We start from the raw sequence: 17,530 nt of genomic DNA, 5'->3' as shown, positions 1-17,530 counted from the left end.
CACCTCATGCCAATATTCACCGTTAATACGCCACCTCAGTTTAAATTCTTTTATATTATCTGTTTAATGATTTATTAAAATGATTTGAAGTCTGTGTGCCCACCATGGGTAGTGTTGGTGCCCTAACTGATCCTGATTTTTATAAATGGCTTGAAAGTTAATTTAAGAGGGGTGATCATTATGTTTGCAGGTGAAACAATAATTGGTGTGGTGGCAAGTGGTGAGGAGGCTAGTTTTAGATTGCAGCAGTGTGTAGACAGTTATTTGCAAAGGCAGACCATGACAAATGGAATTCAATCTTCATAACTGTGATGAGATGTCCTTGCACAGGACAAACAAGGCATTGCAATGCATGATGAACTGTTGCATGGGAACAACATATATTCAAGGCGAATGATTCCCAACCTTTTTCATCTCAATGCCCACTTTATTGAGGGAAATAAGACAATGGCACACACACTTTCTTTCACAGTACAAGTGCAGAATCAGACTCTGGGTAGAACAGAAGAGCAGACCGTCCTTGGTGTGTATGATCATTAATTCCTTCAGGTTATCAGGCCAGGTGTTTAACGTGTTTGAGAAGGCGTATGATATGCTTACATTTATGAGTCCAGGCTTAGAGTTTAGGATCAGGGAGAGCGATACTGGAACTGCATTAAACACTGCTTCGTTCTTAGCTCATATATGATGTGCAGTTCTGGAATCCGCATTATGTGAGGGATGTGGTAGTAGGTGAGCAGGTAGGACAGCACATTGCTGGGCTGTTACCTGAACTTGAGAGTTTCAGTAATGAGGAGGGATTGGACATACTGCGGTTATTTTCCTTAGAGCAGAACATATTAACACGGGACCGCATTGTGATGTATCAAACAATGAGGAGCATAGATGTAACCGATAGAAAACAAAGCATTTCCTCTTGATGGAGGGATCAATAACTGGTGACGTTGATTTACCAGGAGGTTAAACAGAGATGGAAAAACTTTTCATCCAGTGGGTGTTTGCTATCTGAAACACATTGCCTGTAAGCTTCCTGGACACAGAAACTCATATAATATTTTGGAGGTATTTAGATATGCCCTTGTAATGTATGTCATACATGGCTAAGTGCCTGGTTCTCGGGTGTGGGATGAGAACGGTAAAGTGTTTGTTGTGACAGCCATAGGATCAAATGGAGTCAGAAGAAGCATGTGTGGGTTGGGTTAGGCTCTTGTAGACGCAAGTTTTAGTTTTTTTTTTGCTCTCAGCTGTTGAGTTAGTCCTTCCCCAATTTAAAGCTGCTATATCCGGTTCTCTCTGATGCTACAAATGCCTCGAGTTCTCTCTCTGCTGTTAGATTTATTCTTTTTATGTTCCTTCTCCTGGACTGCAGAAGGTAGCAAGAGAGGGAATCTGCTTGGCTGAATTTGTCTGTGCCAAGCGAGAGCTTATGAAATGCTGCCACGTTGGAACATTTAATGAGTGAGCATTAATGAATATATGACCTTTTTAGCCATTTCAAGAGACTTAAATTGACGCAAATTCTTTTTTTTTTGTTTTTATTTTGACTGTGGTATAAGAATGAAATGTGTTTTCCTTTAAGCCTAGTAGTTTGATCAATTGATCCAAATCTGGGAAGGACCACCTTACCCTTGCCCTTAAGAAAATTCAAAGTTGGGGTCTAGGCTCTCTCCTTCATATGTATTGATTGGGTTTAGCAAGGCCCGTAACAAGGATCACTGAATTGCTACAGCACAGAAGGAGGCCATTCAGACATTGTGTCTCTGCTGGCTCTGAAAAAGAACAATTCACTTCGAACCTCTCCTCATGTCAGCTGAAGATTTGATTCTCTCCAAATGCCTCAATTGAATTTTCCTCCACCCTTATCCGAGGTAGTGCATCACAATCAAAACAAGTAGCTGCAGCATCGTTCTTCTTTCCCTCCTGGTGTCTCCATTGCCTCTTTCACCAATGATTTCCATTCTGGGTTGATGTGTTGGTGATGATATCATCAATGGGAGCCGTGTTTCATCAATCTTATCTGTGCCTGGACTCCTACTGATTTCAGAACGTAAAGTAAACCTTCAATGAACCTTCTTCATTCTACTTGAAAAGTGATTTCCATCTCTCAATTCTGTCCACCTGATTGAGGCTCCTTATGCTTTTGCAATAATCATGAACCTGTGCCTTACCCTCTTCAATATCTTCACATCTTTGCTAAAATGTGGCATCAAAAAAGAGACGCTACACTTTGTGCCAGTGAGACAGCGTCTGATACACATTAAACATAACCTCCTTGTTTCTTACATGCCCGAGTAATAAAGCCTAGATTTCCCAATAACATTGTGAAGGATTCTTGGCCTCTCATCTTTCTGAGCTCTGTTTATTGCAGCCCAAGTTGTACCAATCACTCCTGATACTGTCGTCCCGCCATCCCTGATGTTAATCGAGTTTAGATTTGCTGCACTCCCTCTTTCATCATTAATGACACGATTGCAAATCCCTCAGAGACAGCTTCTCCTGTAACACCTTTAGAATTGCATGTTTTTATTATATTGCCTGTTTGTGATTGTCTGACAAAAATAAGTTTCTTGACACTTCTTAGTGCCTCAGTGTTTTTAAAATTTCCATGGCCACTGGTCGCCTCTGAATGGGGTATTTTGAGACTTTCCAAATCAGAAAGGACCTGATATAAAGTGTCGAGGCAGCTCGAAGACTGGGAATGATGAAAGATTTACAACCTCATGGGGGCACACTCCCAAATGAATGAATGGCCCACATCCTGTGTTCCCAGTCACAGTGCAACACTGTGGTGTCTGCCAGTTATGAAGTGCCCCACTGGAAAAACAAAAATAAAGCTGAATTACTTTGGAGCCTGGACATTGCATGACACCAGAGAAGACTGCAGGGCTGGGGGAGGTCGACGTGCATAAAGTGTAAAGGTTTGTCAGCAAGTAATCCTGTGTCACTTCCCCAACATGTCCATTATGATTTAGTTGAGGAGCCTGCTCACTGGGCAGCACTGTTCCTTAGGAGAAGACTCACAATGCTCCTGCGCATCTGGCTCACTGGTCACCCTTAGACTTTACGTGTCCTCAATTCTGCAGAAACAATAACTGACACTCCTCTATGCACTTTACTCTTCTCTAAACACTTCTGCTCTCTATTCCTTCCCACGTCAATTCTTATGCCCAGCCCATTATAAATAGTCCACGTGATGTTAGACACAAGCCAAATGGCACTGAGTGCAAAATGTAAGTACGGACTACTCCAGTTATGCAAGACTTTTGTAAGACCACACATTGAGATTTGCCTGCAGAATTGCACTCTATAACTAGGAGATGATTACTTACAAAGACGTTGCCTGTGCGCCTCTCTCTCACTAGTGCCCTTGTACTTCACTTTTTTTTATTCATTTACAGTTTGAGGACACTGGCAGCGAGGCACACATTTAATAGCCATAAGTAATTGCCCAGAGGGCCATTTAAAAGTCAACCACATTGCTGTGGGTTTGAACTGACACTTAGAAATACGTGAGCAGTCAAGTTCAACACATCATAGCGAAGGAAAGTTGGCTGTTGGTCTTGTTTTCAAAAGGAATGGAATACAAAAGAAGGAGGCTTTGTTAAAAATGTACAAGGCCCTGGTTAGGATGCATTTGCAATACTGTGAACAGTTTTGAGACATTTCTCTCAGGAAAGATATTCTGGCATTGTAGGTAGTCCATAGAAGGATTATTCAGCTGGTACTAGGCATGGGGTGACTGCCTTGTGAGGAGAGGTCGATGAGATTGGGTCTGTAGTCTTTGGATTTTGGACAAATAAGAGGCAATGTTGTGGAAACATAGAAGACTGTCTGTGTATTTATGAGGTTGGATATGGCAAGATTATTTCTGCTTGTGAGAGAGTCTAGGAACAGAGAGCGTTACTTCAGAACAAGTGATTACACATTAAAGAAAGCAATGAGGAGGAACGCCATGTCTCAGAGGAGAGCGAGTCTGCGGAATTCGTAACAGCTGAGGGCTGTCAAGGTCGGGTTTTAAGAATTTTCAAGGCTGAAATAGGCAAGTTTTTAAACAGAGAGTGAATCAGGACTTGTCGATAAAAGGCTGGAAAGTACATTTGAAGATGATCTGATCAGTCATCAACTGGGTGGCACAGTGACTCCGTGGTTAGCACTGCAGCCTCACAGTGCCAGGGACCCAGGTTTGATTCCACCCTCAGGTGACTGTCTGTGTAGAGTTTGCACACTCTCGTCGTGTCTGCGTGAGTTTCCTCCGGGTGCTATGGTTTCCTCCCACAGTCTAAAGATGTGCAGGTTAGGTGGATCAGCCATGCTAAATTGCCCGTAGTGTTCAGGGGTGTGTGGGTTATAGGGGGATCGGTCTGGGTGGGATGCTTCAAGGGGCGGTGTGAACTTGTTGGGCTGAAGGGCCTATTCCCACACTGTAGGGAAATTATTGAATGATGGAGCAGACTCAGTTACCCCAAAGACCGACTTCTGATCCTAGCTCTTGTATTCCTGAATGTCCTATTCTAATCTCCCTCACCTTCTGAATGTTTCAGTCTCAAGGAACTGATCCGATGTTGGCAGAAAACCAGCAGGAAAGCTTTCCATTTCAGCAACTTGGATGGCAGGTAATATCGAAGTCAGGTGAGAATAAATATCTTCATTCAGAGACTGCTGACCGTGTGGAATTCTCACTGTACAAAGCTGTGGAACCAATTCACTGAACATACGCAAGGGATGAACTGATAGATTCCTCGTTACTAAACATGTCAAGGAATTTGGGAAGGCAGTGGAAACATGGTACTGTGCTAAAGGATCAATCATGAATAGGTTGAATATTTCAGCAGGGCTGATAGGCCAGGGAGCTGAATTTGCACGTACAAATGCATTGTATTTTGTTCAAAAAGCACACAATTTGTAGACAGTCAATGAATGTGGCATTTTATAAATTCCTACTTTAGAAATAAATCCAGTTTGCCTCCAAACCAAAACATAAACAGATTCTAAACAAGGCTTCACACTCAACATGCATTGTCTGACGTAAAATACCCCCTCTTCGTTCTGCTGATAAATTCTTTAGTTCTCTCAGGACTGTGAATTGAAAGGAATTCTGGAATTTACACAAACACATTGATCAATTAAATCCTTTTATCTGATTAAAGATTGAACAGCATATTAACTTTGTTCAATACACCGACATCGGTGGTGTGAACCTTTGATCTTTTACTTATAAATTATCTGTCTGATACTCCTCTCTCACTAACAAACGAAGACGGTGTGAGGTTCCAACAATTTGTGCTTTCAAATAAACCTGTTGGATGATAACCTGATCTTTTGTGATTTCTGACCACGTGTGTGTGAGCATGACAGTATGTGTGTGTCGTGTAGAGTGTGGGAACATATGTGTGTACATGTGGTAGAGAGTGTGTGAACATATCTGTGTGAGAGCATGTGTGATGGCACTTGCGTGTATGTATGCATGTCTGATTGTGTTTGTGCATGTGTGAGTGTGTGAATGTATGTATGTGTCTGTGTGTGTGTGTTGATTTGTGTGCGTGTGTGTCTGTAAGTGTACTTTTAAAATGTTTCTCATTCCCTTTCCCTGACCCATCTGCAAAAGATCTTGTGCTCCAATGTGGTGTCCTTTTCTTTGCACAAGAAAGTAAACACAGAATGTGGCATCGATGGTGTCAATGACAGGGGAACCTGCAATATCCATAACTAGATTTTCCTGCGACAATTAGATTTATGCTTGATGCTGTTTCTTCTCATGCAGTTGTTATAAAGCTTAGGCTGTATCCCAGCCCTGAGAACAAAAACCAAAGCACCGAAAGACGAACACTGCTCCCTGTAACCTGTAAAAGGTGTGTGAAATGTGGTGTAACCTGCCTTTCAGCAACTTCTTGTGGTTAACTCTAATTAATCCCTGCAACACACTTTAAAACCAACAGGGCACAATTTATTTGTTTAACTCTAATGGTGAGTGCATCATTTAAATTATTAACAAACTGAATAAGTCCATTCTGGCTCCCAAAAATTCCCAAATAATGCAAGATTCTAATGGTGTGCTGTTCCAATAAATACAAGCCCCACTTCTGTTAAAAAAAAAACTGTTGAATTTAGTTTCTCGAAATTATAGCAAGCTACCTCCCCTCTGGAATGTTCAGTACCTTCTCTGTTGAATCATGAGTCAGGAATATTAACTATTCGTGCAGTTGGCCCTGTTGTTATTTCGATGTTTCTTTCTCTAAGACGTAGAGGAGTCTGCGAGCTCAGGGCTGTTAGCTCTGCTGCTTTACACAGAAACAGCAAATCATCTTTTAAAAGGGTAAGGCAATGCTTACCCTCTTGCATTTAACAAACACCAAATTCTAACTTCCTGTGTCCCTGAACACAAGTACTCGACCCAAACTGGCAACAACTCACTCTTTGAAAAAAAACGAGCCATTGTTATGAAAAGACGGCTTCATTTTTTCCCCATAAAACCTTAACTCCTTTGGACTACTAGACCTATTGCTTATTAATCTGGAGTTACATGTTTTATACACATTCTACACATGTACAACATTGAACACCACCATTTCTATCTTTTTGACATCTTTCTTTGGAATTCGCATCAATCATTCATAAATAATATTTTCTTGACCCATAACACGTATGCTCTACAAATGAAATACTTGTAATATGAGATTCCAATGACATAACCTGGTCTCCATGTGTTCAAATTTTTCCAAAGGTATCAAAGCATTGAGATGGATACGTATAATCCTCTCTAATGTATTGCTTGCAGTGTGAACAAAAAATGCATTACCAACTCAATACCAAACTCTTCAACAAAAGGTACTTGGCCAGTAACCATGATGTCAGTCAAACTTTATGATGTAATTGGCTTGTCCAAATTTTTCCACAAGACTTTCAACCTTGGATTTGGGTAAATATCAGATTTGGTTGCAGCCTTGAACTTCCGATATGTACTCATAATTGTTGAGGAATTGGGAAGTGTTATAATCTGTGAAGTCCACACATTTTGACTTGTCTTAATGATGTCTTTTTGGAGCTTACTTCCACTTCCTGCTGATTTAATGTGGCTTTAAGAGGATTAAGCCGGTACATGTGTTGCTTTGTCGGCACAACATTCCCTATACAACCTCACGCACTATAGTCTTCCCCATCTTATTACTGTCTCGGTCCTCATACCACTGTAAGAAAAGTCTTTCAACAATTGTCTGTTCCTGGGACATTTCGCTCACGAGCATTTCCCATTCCTTAATGGAATTCGTCATTATTTGATTTATCCTGAGGCCCATCAAAATACAAATCATCTCGATTTGATTCCTCACTCTGAGTGGTAGTAAGTAATACCTGTTTCTCTTGTTACCTTTCCCTGTCATAGTAGTGTTTCAGCATGTTCACATGACACACTCAGTAATATATATTTTTCGTTCTGGCATCTTTACCAGATAATTCAAAAGAATTAAAATGTTCTGAATTGTGTAGGGACAACTAGAACTTGCTGTGAAGAAATACCCTACCACTGTTAGTGACACCGATACTTTATCCTGACAAACAAATGTGCAACTTTCAGATTTCTTATCTGCTCCTTGTTTCATCAGATGCTGTTCTACCTTCACCTGCAGTGTAGATAATTCAGAGCCTCTGTTTAATTTTTCTCTCCCCCTCAGATACATAATTCAGCTGTGAAATCTCTGGTTTTGGACCCATCAACTTTTCCTTCATTAATTTTAAAGTCCCTCTTCCTTTTTGTCTGAATATCAGTTCAGACAAAGTGAACTGAGTCAATGCATTTGTAGCATTTCCAGTAGCAAATAATATAAATGGGATACTTCTATCCCAATAATTAGGTTAATCTTGACAATCGACTCTCAGCATGGACTTTAAGTTCTGATACTATCTTTCCAATGCTCCCTGGGATTCAGGATGGTATGCACTTGATTTACAGTGTTTGATGGCTAAACTACCCATGACTTCCCTCAACAATTTGTCAGTAGGATTGGTGCCTTGGTCGGACTGAACCACCCTGGCTAAGCAATAACAGGTAAAAAAAGCAAGCAACATCTGCACCCACCTTTTTTGCCTTTGCATTCAAAAATGGAATTACATCCAGAAACCTGGTAGACACATCTATTGTGGTTAGCAAATACTGGCTTCTATTTTTGTGGTTTTAGGCAGGGAATCTGCACAACCAAATGTGGGATTTGCCACAAAAGGCTCCGGATTTATTCCTGCCTGTGCCATCTGACACGCATAACATGTGCGGTAAAATTCAACCACATCATGATGAAATCCAGTTCCATCAGAAATGCTTCTCGACCTTAGCCTGAGTCTTCCTTACACCCTGATATCCTACTGCTGGCAATTCATTTGCTAACCGCTGTCTTTCATATCTATACAACACCTCCAACACAATCTGGTGAACCTCTACTCATTTCCCATCTGCACCAACCTACTAATGCCTCCATTTGCACCTTAAGATTTTATCCTTAAGGCAATAGCATTCTGGAATATAGTCTGATTCCTTTTCCAATTAGACTTTATGATATAAATCTATTATTGTCTCATCTTTTTGTTGCAACTCCATTAATCTTTCAGAACCAAACACCTCTGCCTAGTCTTCTACATGCTTAGGGTTTTTGTTACCATTGCATGAACCTGAGCGTCAACTAACTGGCCATCAATTCGCTCATTTTTGTCTTTTGTTTTCCTTTCTTGCTTTAAGTTACGACTGCAGGATCTTGTCCCCACACAGCCTGGAAAACCTCCAGTTTACTTTTATTTTAAACGCCTACATTTCCTGGATTTCTCTCGGCTTTTACACGACAGTGGGTATCACTCCCACCTGTGATCCAGCTGTATTGTTTCCACGAATAAACTGTATTCCAGGAACAGCCAATTTTTCAATCCTTCCCCACTACCACATCCCCAGTCTTGATTGGACTTTCTACTCTGATCTTACACAAGGGAGCGGTACTCCTCTCTCTATTGATTTCACAGATTAGCAGTCTCTCAGGCAATATTTCAGAAGGAGTGCAAATATTTTCATTTCTTTTTATCATAGACGGGCTATGTCCTGTATATTTCAATATTTTAACTTGTTTACCTATGCCCTCTGTTCGACCTGAGTAAATCTTACCCAACAAGAGGAAGTCTTTGACAAGATTGGGCGTTATCTTATGATACAGACCATAACTAGACTGTGCACTCTGCTGCAGCGCCTTCAGTTCTCTCATGATTTCCTTCACTGCCTCAAGTAATCCCACTGGTTTAGCCTCTGTTGCCACATCTTCTTTTCGCATTGACTCTCTTAAGCCATCAGCAGTATGCCTTTGTGAGTCTGACCTTACTGCAGTGAAAACACCTGAGGCCTCTCACCGCTTTTCCGCTCTCTTGTGTTTCTTTTTCTGCATGTAGCAAAGCGCTATCCTCCGACACTTCTGCCATCTACAATCCGACCCCACCACCAAAGATATTTTTCCATTCCCTCCCTAGTCTGCCTTCCGCAGAGAACACTCTCTCCGGGGCTCCCTTGTCCACTCCACACTCCACCCCACCACCAAGCCTAGCACACCTGGCACTTCCCCTGCAACCGCTGGAAGTGCTACACTTGCCCCCTCACCTCCTCCCTCACCTCCATCCCAGGCCCCAAGATCACTTTCCACATCAGGCAAATGTTCACCTACACATCTAGAAATGTGGTATATTACATCCGCTGTACACGGTGTGGCTTCCTCTACATTGGGGAAACCAAGCGGTGGCTTGGAGACCGCTTTGCAGAACACCCTCACTTGGTTCGCAACAAACAACTGCACCTTCCAGTCGCAAACCATTTTAACTCCCCTTCACATTCTTTAAACGACATGTCCATCCTGGGCCTCTTGCAGTACCAGACTGAAGGCACCCGAAAGGTTGCAAGAACAGCAACTCATATTCCACTTGGAAGCCCTGCAGCCCAGTGGTATCAATATGGATTTCACAAGCTTCAAAACTTCTCCTCCCCCCACTGTATACCAAAACCAGTCCAACTCGTCTCCGCCTCCCGAACCTGTTCTTCCTGTCACCTATCCCCTCTTCCTACCTCATGCCGCACCTCCATTTCCTACCTACTAACCTCATCCCGCCCCCTTGGCCTGACGAGGTGGTGTGGTTTGTGAGGACGTGAGCAACGCTCCCATTGAATTATGCCAATATCGTCTCTTTAAATCCTGACAGTTAAACTCCCCCATTATAATAATCATGTAATTTTTGTTCTTAATTCCCACTATTGATTTGTTTCAGAGGATGCTGTTGTTTGAATTGTTGGGCATGACCTATTCTGTTCATGTGCAGAATTTGACTAATTCTTGGTTTTCAGGAGAAGGGATAGGATTAACTGGTCAGGACATGCAGTGCTTATGTAAAAATTCCCCTTACACTAGTTGTTGATTTTATTACTTGCCCTAGTGGTTGTAATTAGGTTTCATTAACTCGGGAAATGTTTTTCTGTTCTAATGAATTCTCCATCCTATAAATGAGGGAAGCTTTCCTAACCTCTTAAAGAGACAACAGCCTTATACTTAACAAGAGTCATCAAAATAACTATTATTTATCAAAGGGAAATCATGTCTCTGAGCTTTTGGATCAAGCTGAAGATTCTGTGGGTGATTACTGATGTTCAGAAGATCTACTACCCAGTCTTAGCCACGTTTGGTGTCCCAGGTAAGTTACACCCTGTCAACGATGTTTCAAAAAGAGGAATATAATCATTTGTTTCATTGTAAATTTTCTGACAGATTTTTTTAGTGATCTCCCTCACATTTCAGAAATAAGTAGACATCAAGAAGAATTCTGTTCTTCTCCAAGAATTCATTGACGGTGTAAGACATGCGAGGCAAAAAAATTCTTTCTCTCCTGCTGAAGGATCTAAGTCCTCACATCGATTCTCCTGCTCCTCTGATGCTGCCTTACCTGTTGTGTTCCTCCATTCCACACTGCAGTGACTCTGTTTATCTATCTAGCTGCGCTTTCTTTCTTTCCTTCATTCCTGCTTTCTTCCTTTCTTTCTTTCCTTTCTTTCCGTTCTTGTGCTCTCAAGCTGGGTTAAGATTGGGATTGTTAAAAAACTAACGGCAATTAATAAAATGTATACATGACACAACAGAACAGAACCAGACATCGGAGATTCTGAATAGTTCATTTGTCTCCAGCATTGCTGTGCTTGTTGGTAAATGTGGCTCCAAACTGCAGTTATTCCTTTTGTCTTTCCTGAAAAACCTTTTTGCTTGTTTTAACATTGTTTCACTGATCCATATGTTTTTGGTAAACAATTTATCTTTCATTCCGATACTTATTACAAATTCTCACAGAACATCAAGTACTGAAACAATAATTTGAACTTTATTGTACCCCCACGGAGAAAATCTAAGCCAAGTAACCGAGTTTAGGTATTATCTGAATAATGGTGAATGCTGCCCAGGATTTCAACTGACAGTGGTCTGTCTCTGGAAGTGCCCCGGGTTCAAACTTTAAGCAGTGTTGTTCTTTGAAATGCTGCTGTTGTTTCGTTCTGCTGTTGTATTCTTACACAATTTTGTCTATTATTAATGTTTCGGATACAGCATTATTTTTGATTTGAAAGATTCTTTCATTCCTATCATTAATGACAATTTGGAGACCTCAAGCCTGCAGCATGCCTTCTCACATAATGTCACGCCATTGTTCCTTGCTATATTTGGCGTTGGGTGTCTGTCTACGAAACAGCTTTCCCTGCAGTTGGCCCCTTTAGCTCGGCAGATTATTGTTGCAGACAAATCTTAGTTACTTATTTATTGTGAAGCAGCAGTTTATCAAACAAGCGCTATGTCCTTTCTCTCAGGAAGAAGATTGTTTTCATTGTTACAGAAATTCCTTTTGACAAAGAATGCTTCATTGGAATGTTGTTGTAACTGCTTTTATTACCATTTCTACTTGTCCCATTCATTTTCAGAAACATTGTATTCAACAGTCATTGCTGTTTCTCTCCTTGTGTGACAGGTTATTATTTGTTCAAACAATGAACAGTTACAAATGTTGTGAAGTTTATACTATCAAATACGGTGTTGTATTTTTTTTTTGTTTGTCTCGTTATCATTGACTTGGACTGCAGTCTTTCCATTCTCTGACAAATAGCACATTTAGATTCATTTCTGGATTGAACGTTAAACAGCACATTTCTGATAAGGTTTCATATTGATGCAAATACTTTAAATACTCATTCAGAATTAATTTCACCATTTCCTGGAAATAAAGCAAGCAGAAAAGAAAAGCATTCCTGTGTTATATCTGAGCTATAATTGATCATTTCCACTGTCTTCTTTCAAGTTAACATGATTGCAATAATGATCCTGGTTCGGGGAAAGTGTGGCCTTTCCAAATGTGTCACTTATTACCTGGTGGCCATGGCAGCAGCGGATCTCTTGGTTATTATCTTCGATCTGATACTACGACAAATTCCTATCACATATCGGGACGAGTTTCTTTTCCTGCTTTATATTCACTTGTGCAACATCCATGCTGTTATACTTTATGCTGCCACAGACTGTTCTGTCTGGTTCACCGTCATGTTCACCTTTGATCGCTTTGTGGCCATATGCTGCCAAAAGCTGAGAAATAAACATTGCACCAAGAAAACAGCGTGTGCGATTTTAGGAACAGTGACTGTGATGAGTTGCTTGAAGAACATTTTCTGGTATTTCATGTATTACAACAAATACTGGCTTTCTAATAGCCCATGGTTTTGTCGAGTACCTCCAAATGTAAGTTCTTCAATTGTCTGGACTATTATTGAATTAATGCACTATATAATAACACCATTTGTTCCATTTATTTTGATTCTACTGTTAAACGCATTGACAGTCAGAAACATTATATCAGCCAACAGAGCTCGGAGGAGAGTCCTGGGTCATACGCCTGGGGCCAGTGCCAGTGACGCAGAGATGTTGAGTCGGAGGAAATCCATGATTATGTTATTCATCATATCTGGCAATTTCATCGTGCTGTGGGTGGTATTCATTGCTGATTCCATATTGAAACGATTTGATTACTTGGGATATCCAGTTCCTCTGCCAACATTCGTAAGGGAGATTGGCTTCATGCTCCAGCTCCTGAGTTGCTGCACCAACACCTTTATTTATGCAGTTACCCAGAGGAAATTCAGAGAAGAATTGAAGAATGGAATAATGTTTCCCATCACGAAGGTAGTCCAGATAATTTGATGAGACTTTATGCCAATATTCATGGTTTATCCACCATGTCAATTTACTGTCTTTTAGATTATCCATTCACTGGATTATTAAAATGATTTGAAGCCTGGGCACCCACCAGGATCAGCACTGGTGTCTGAAATGTTCCTGATTTCTACAAATTATTTGAACATTTATTGAAGAGGTATCATCAGTTAGTTTTCAGATGATGCAAGCATTGGTGTGGTGGCAAGTAGTGAGGAGACTAGTTTTAGATTGCAGGAGTATGTAGCCAGCTCGTTGGAAGGGCAGACGGTGTCAAATTGAGTTCGGATGTTCTAATTGTAATGTGATGTACTTGCACAGGGCAAGCAAGGATATGTAATGCATGATGAGCTGTTCCATGGGAACAATATATATTCAAGGTGAATGATTCCTAAACTTTTCAGTCTCATTGCCCACTTTAATGAGGCAAGTAAGACCATGGCACACACACGTCCTTTGAAATCGCATATGCAGTACCCTAGCTCCACAGTCGCTCAGACAGACATTGATATGCATGATCATTAATTCCTCTGGTGTCAAGTCACGTGGATAAAGTGTGGGCTGCTTACCTTTCTGAGTCCAGGCTGAGAGTTGAGGATCAGAGCAGGTGATATTGAAACTGCATTAAACACTGCTTCTAGCTTAGCTCATGTATGATGTTCAGTTCTGGTTTGCAGATTTTAGAAGGGATACGATAGTACAAGAGAAGTTGAAAGGGGAGTTACCTGGATATTACATGGGTAGGAGAGTTTTACTTCTCCAGAGAGATTGATCAGACTGTGCTTGTTTTCATTAGAGCTGGGGAGATTGATCAGGGACATCATTGAGATGTGTCAAATTATGAAGACCACAGATAGAGTAGACAGAAAACCAAACTATTCCTCTTGATGGAGGGGTTAACGACCACTGGCATCGATGTAAGTTAATGAACAGCAAGTTTACAAGAGATGTGAGTAAAACCATTTCATTCAGTAGTTGGTGGTATCTGAAACTCGCTGCCTGTAATTTTTCTGCACGCTGAAATCTATATAAAATTGAAGAGGTTTTTAGCTATGCCTTTGCAATAACAAGGGATTCAAGGCTAATTTGCACATTCTCAGAAGTTGGATTAGAATGGTGAAGTGTTTATTTTGACAGACCGAGTCTTAAATGCAGGTAAAAGAAGCATGGGTGTGTGGAGTCAGGCTCTTATAGACACAGGGCTGTATTTTTTTTGCTCTCAGTTGTTGAACTAAAATGTATTTTGCTTTAAGCCTCGTAGTTTGACCAATTTAACCACATTTGGAAGGCACCAGCTTACCCATGCCGTTATGTAAGACCAATTAGGGTCGCGGCTATCTCCTTTAAATGCATTGATGCGATTTGCTCTGGTCCAGAACAAGGACCGCTGAATTGCCACAGAACAGAATGAGGCCACTCAGACATTGAGTCTGTGCTGGCTCTGAGAAGTAAGAATTCACTTCGTGCCTCTCCTCGTGTAAGGCCATGATGTGATTCTCCCAAATGGCTCACTTGAATTTTGCTCCACTCTTATCTGAAGCAATGCATCCCAATACAAACAATGACCTGCAGCATCACTCTTTTCTCTTCTCCCGTGTGTCTCCATTGCTTCCTTCACCAATGATTCTGATTCGTGTTTTATTTGTTTGTGATCCTGCCAGCATTGTTTGCCTATTTTTATCAATCTCTATGCTGCTGGCCCCCTTTTGATTTCAGAAGCTGAAGTAAACCCTCAATTAACCTTCTACATTCTACTTGAAAAGAAGTGTCCACCTCTCGATTCTGTCTACCTGATTGAGGCTCCATGTGGTTCAGTTTTATTCATGAACCTGTCCCTCCCCCTCTCCAATATCTATTTGATACAGTGTGGCATCATAAACCAGACAGTACACTTTGTGCCACATTGAACGTAACCTCCTTGTTCCTCACATTCCCGGTGTAATCAAACCTTGAGCTCACAATAATATTGTGAATGACTTACTACCACTCATCCTCTAACCTTTGTTTAATACAGGCCCAGTTGTACCAGTCTCTCATCATACTACAGTCCTGCCGTTCCCGGTATCAGACGAGTGTACATTTGCTGCACTCCCTCTTCCATCTTCAACGACAAATATGCAAATCCCTCAGGCACATCTTCTCCTGTAACACCTTTAAAATTGTATGTTTTTTTTATTAGATTGCCTCTTTGCAATCGCTTGACCAAAATAAGTTTAATAACATATTAGGTTCGTTTTTCAGAGGCCTTCACAGACTTGAGGCAAGAGCCAGACTCTGACTTGGTTACAAAACCACAATCCTTTATTATTAAGCAAGTACAAGCTGCGAGGATCACTGTACACAACCCGGCACAGAGTGCTGAGCATCGTGAGCGATTCTCCCTGAACAGGGGACAATCCGTGCTTTTATACCCTTGGAATCGGCAGGTATTTAAAACAAGTATCACATCTGAGAACAGGATACATCTTCGATCATCACAACGTATATGATAACAACAGGATGCGATTGCAAGTGGTGTGACAACTGCCTGGTTTGATCAAAGGTCACTGACCTGTCCATCTCAGCAGAAACAGGGGGAGGTAGCAGTGTAGGTAGAGCCATAAATATTACAGAGCTTAATGCTTTTTGTGTTGACAGATGTTTCACACCCCTACAGATGTTTCACACCCGATCGTATTCGGGCAGGAATCTGAGACAGTGATCATATCCCCCTGTATGAGGAGAGAAGGAGCATAAAAAATCATGGGATGTTAACCCATTAACATCTCAATCCCTCCTTTTGTCATTCCATGACCACCTATATTGGGTCCGAGAATGGAGCTACTTGTCTGTCGGTAATAATTCAGTGACAAGATTTCAGGCGTACCAGGGACATGTAACAAACAATTCAAACAATCAATAAGACAACCAACTCATAGAGTAGGTATAAGCCCCAAGAATCGCCCCGAAGCCATCCCAACCATTCTTCCCCAGTCGAGGTTTTTCTCTGTGCTGTTGCAACTGGCTTGGATGGCCTGCGTAACATTATCGGATTCATTGGTAACATGGGTAATGCATTTATCCCCTATAATTGTACATACTTCTCCGTTTGAGCCAGCTGCTAGTCCACTACATATTGGATTTGCTGAGCATAGATCTGAACTTCGGCTAATTCTCGATTCACTGCCTCCAATGCCAACATTGTGCTATTTCCCAGGGCGGTGAGTCCACACATAAGGTATTTTTGGTTTTTAGTGCACACCACCCCTGAGGAGAATCCCAAAGTGACAATTCCCAGGAAGCCATATCCCAGGGGAGAGCCCACGGTGATCGGATCCTGCCACTCAGCGCAAAACTCCTTGCTTATGGAGCATGTGACAATTCATCGCCGAGTATGTGCTTGTTCGGGACATTGGACCGTGAGAGACCCAATGGCCCCAACAGCAAACAGCATCAGTAATGTTGGAGTAACAGTAGAAAAGGTCCCATTGAGAAGGAAAGCGACTTCCTTCTTAATACAGGAGCAGGTAACGGACTCATGTACTATCTTGTAACTATTCCAGAAGGATTGACTCTTAAATGGTTGGATGTCTGAGGAGTTAAGTGGAAATATCCCATACCCCATCTCTGCATGGGTGCCATTACATCTCCCACAGGCCCACTGTATGCCTGAAGTCACATTTCCCAGGCTTGATTCCAAACAGAGGCAGTTCAATAGCCCTCCTTCCACTGTACAAGTTTGTTTTAGACACTGACGTGGCCAGGGGGCATCATGGGGATGGTTGGTGACATTTACGAAGACATATACACAACAACTTCCAGTACCATTAAAACAAAGTGGATAGATGGTAGGATCTGTGCAGTTGGCCCTTTCCTTCCCGGATTTAGGCTTAGTACCTGTACAACCGGAGGGGCCATTAACTATCAAATCCACACACCGACCCTGCACACCCCTCCTCCAAGTTCCTCTCTCTCCTTGGCAAGGCTCACCAGAATAATCTCCTTCATGGAGTTGGTAAGTGTTTCATCCCAGGGTTGCTACAAATAAAGCCTCTACAGACTTTGCTGGTGGATAACACACTGTTCAATTACCATGCAGTTGGATATGTGCATTGTAAAACAAATTGTCCTCCAGGCCTAATAGGCCATGATACCACAGAGTGCAAGTGTAGTCTTTAGGCCGTCTGAGGGCCCCATCGTTTACACTCACTCAGATGGATCCAGCCACTCTGTCCTCGAACTTTGACAGCCATGAGCGTCTGAAGGAGTATCTGGGGGTCCGAGCTTGGAGCGATCCCAGTCATTGA

At 41.6% G+C, this 17,530-nt stretch overlaps 1 protein-coding gene across 1 annotated transcript; it reads left to right on the top strand.

The window, feature by feature from the left end:
- The first annotated feature begins 10,551 nt into the window (after positions 1-10,551).
- LOC132208466 (probable G-protein coupled receptor 139) lies at positions 10,552-17,530 on the top strand. The gene is made up of 4 exons (XM_059644011.1): positions 10,552-10,698; positions 12,340-13,214; positions 15,473-15,670; positions 17,438-17,530. The coding sequence occupies exons 1-4, from the start codon at positions 10,602-10,604 to the stop codon at positions 17,528-17,530; spliced, it is 1,263 nt and encodes a 420-aa protein (XP_059499994.1). The 5' UTR covers positions 10,552-10,601.

This window comes from Stegostoma tigrinum, unplaced genomic scaffold (assembly GCF_030684315.1).
Source record: "Stegostoma tigrinum isolate sSteTig4 unplaced genomic scaffold, sSteTig4.hap1 scaffold_410, whole genome shotgun sequence".
Lineage (NCBI taxonomy): Eukaryota > Metazoa > Chordata > Chondrichthyes > Orectolobiformes > Stegostomatidae > Stegostoma > Stegostoma tigrinum.
This window is presented reverse-complemented; position numbering and strand designations above follow the sequence as displayed.

Coding starts and splice junctions, on each gene's coding strand:
- LOC132208466 (XM_059644011.1), top strand. CDS start 10,602: ATGTCTCTGAGCTTTTGGATCAAGCTGAAGATTCTGTGGGTGATTACT. Junction 10,699..12,339: donor AGCCACGTTTGGTGTCCCAG/GTAAGTTACACC, acceptor TCTTCTTTCAAG/TTAACATGATTGCAATAATG. Junction 15,671..17,437: donor TATACCCTTGGAATCGGCAG/GTATTTAAAACA, acceptor ACACTCACTCAG/ATGGATCCAGCCACTCTGTC.